This window comes from Buceros rhinoceros, unplaced genomic scaffold, assembly GCF_000710305.1.
Source record: "Buceros rhinoceros silvestris isolate BGI_N320 unplaced genomic scaffold, ASM71030v1 scaffold39366, whole genome shotgun sequence".
NCBI classification, from domain to species: domain Eukaryota; kingdom Metazoa; phylum Chordata; class Aves; order Bucerotiformes; family Bucerotidae; genus Buceros; species Buceros rhinoceros.
Window position 1 is genome coordinate 1 of NW_010417726.1, and position 2,322 is coordinate 2,322.

The 2,322-nt window shown below is 44.5% G+C and overlaps 1 protein-coding gene across 1 annotated transcript in view; it reads left to right on the forward strand.

Annotated features, from left to right (window-relative positions):
* Positions 1-184: 184 nt before the first annotated feature.
* LOC104495313 (methionine-R-sulfoxide reductase B3-like) overlaps positions 185-2,322 on the forward strand; it is a 15,607-nt gene continuing 13,469 nt past the window's right edge. Inside the window, exon 1 of the mRNA XM_010138265.1 lies at positions 185-251. Within this exon, the coding sequence (XP_010136567.1) occupies positions 185-251 (67 nt within the window). The remainder of the gene's footprint in view (positions 252-2,322) is intronic.

Sequence of the window (2,322 nt, forward strand, 5' to 3'; positions counted from 1 at the left end):
GGTTCAAATAGCCCGCCTGGAGGCAGCGGGGAAGGGGGAAAGGCGGGGGCGCTGCAGAGCCTCTTCTCCCTCAAACGCCACGGCCGGCGGGCAGTTCCTTTCTCTTCTCCCTCTCCCTCCTCCCTCCAGGGTTTTCGTCTGGGAGATCCCCGCTTTCGATGTCCCGAGGGTCAGGGCAGCCGGCATGCCGACAGCTGGCCTGTACGTTGGGCTTACTGTGCGAGGGCAGCTGTCTTCGTGCAGCCCGGCTGGTACGGGGCACCCCGAGTGCGTGTGCCCCAGCAGCAGAGTTGGACCTAGCTGGGCAATGGGACCTGTGAGTGGCCCAGAGGAGAAAGCCCAGGGAAACAAAAATACATACAGAGCAGCCCTCAGTGTTACAGAAGAGAGTATCCAAAGATACTCTCCATAGCTGATGATGTGGACAGCAGCTATGGCTAGACGAGTGCTGTGGGAGGCACCGTGTGATGGAGACAAATCCCTATGAGTACAGAGAGTTTTCCTTGAGATACCGGAATGCATCTATTAGAGGGCTGCATGCCGACTGCTAGCATCTTGCCTCTCTCCAGTTTTCTCCTCCATATTGGCCCATTTCCTTTTGCCAATTCTCTTTAAACCTTCACTTACTTATTTCTCCTCTTACTTACTGCATCAGCTTTCTTTTCCAAGCCAATTACTCCTTTTTACATATTTCTTTACCTAGAATAGCGTAAAAGAAAACAAGACCCTGAATTGACTTGGATGTTTATCAACAAATCTTACTTGTCTGCAAAAACGTAGTGAGTGTAACTGTCTTCCACTATGACCACGTGTACTGTGCCTGATTACAAATGCTCTTAGCTTAGGTTGCACACTTCTTATGTCTTGAGTATTTTGTGTACACTACATTTGTTTTGTTTAAATTTTTTATTCAAGTAAAAAAAATAATAGAAGGCTAATCCGGAAGAAAAAGAAGAAATCAAAAGTGTGGTTACAGAAGGAATAGCACAGGCAGTGGAGCATGTAAGAGGCTTGTGCTGAGCCGACGTGTGCAGCAGCCATGTTAGCGCTTTGGGAGATTCCAGAGGCAAGCTGGGCCGCATGAGAACACATCCTCATGAGATCTTTTAAAGTAGTTTGCTGTTTCTTTCCTTGGACTGTGTCAATGGCTACATAGTGTGTCTGTGAAAAGTTTTCCTTTGAAATCTTTCTTGAAAGAAAATATGAAAGAAAATATTTGAAATCTTTCTCGAAAAAAAAATTTTTTCTTTCTTCTTGAAAGAAAAAAAAATTAGCAGAGAGGGCATGCTTTGCTTTAGAAACTCTAACAGAAAGCAAAACAGAAGGTGAACATTACAATCTGAAATACGAATTTTTCCATTTCAATAGTTTCAGTTTTCGGAATTTTTCAAGGTATAGTTGAAGTTTTAGACAGAAAGGAAACTTAAAGGAAAAAGAGGAGTGTGGGGGAGTGTGTGTGCTCATGTGTATTGTTTTTGTCCGGCTTTTCTGTGAAGAAAGGTCTTTATTTTATTTTCTAGTCAGCATTATTACCTACCTCCTTTTGTTTGCATAAGAGGTTGTTAAAAAGATTTAAACCTCCCCCCAAACCAACGCTAACTCCAAACAATCTAGCACCACAAATCATTCTTTTTTTCTTCTTTCAGGATTTTCTGCAGTGCCTGTAGCTGTTGCATCCTTTTGTGCATGACAGCATGGCGTTCAAACATGAGTTCTAGAGACAAAGACTTAAAGTTACCGTGGGTACCAGATCAAGGGTGGCAGATAAACCTCAAATCTTTGCATGAAGCGGCAGTGAGAAGCTTCTGCGCTCCTCTGGTGACAGAGGGCTTCATGGCAAGGTTCCTTTAACGGTTTGAGAAACCCTTTGCTCATGCTGAGATGTTCTTGCACTGGGATGAAAATCCAGCTCTGGAAAGGACTGGCTTAGTGGATAAGCTTTAATACTAGGCAAAGAGGAGGGTTTTGCTTGCTACCGCTTCATGGTGGCATCAGAACGAGCCATGCCCCACCTTCCTGCAGAGTCATCCTGTGGCCAAACAGCCCTTAAAGCAGACCTGGTGGTTTATGGCTCTGTCTCACTGAACCCTGCTGTTCAGTGCTTGGTTCTGTCAACCTTTGGCAGCCATTGCAATCTGCTAACTGCCCCTGTCTTGGCCCAAATCCTGACAAAAGATTTCCTTGATGGCCGAGAAAATTATGTCCCTTCTTAGTTATTTGTGACCAAGTTCCCTCACCAAGACATCTCATTCAATATCTAAAGTAAAGAGAAGAAAGGAGGCCTTTGTCTTTTTTGGGGTTTAATCAGTGTAATAACTCTTT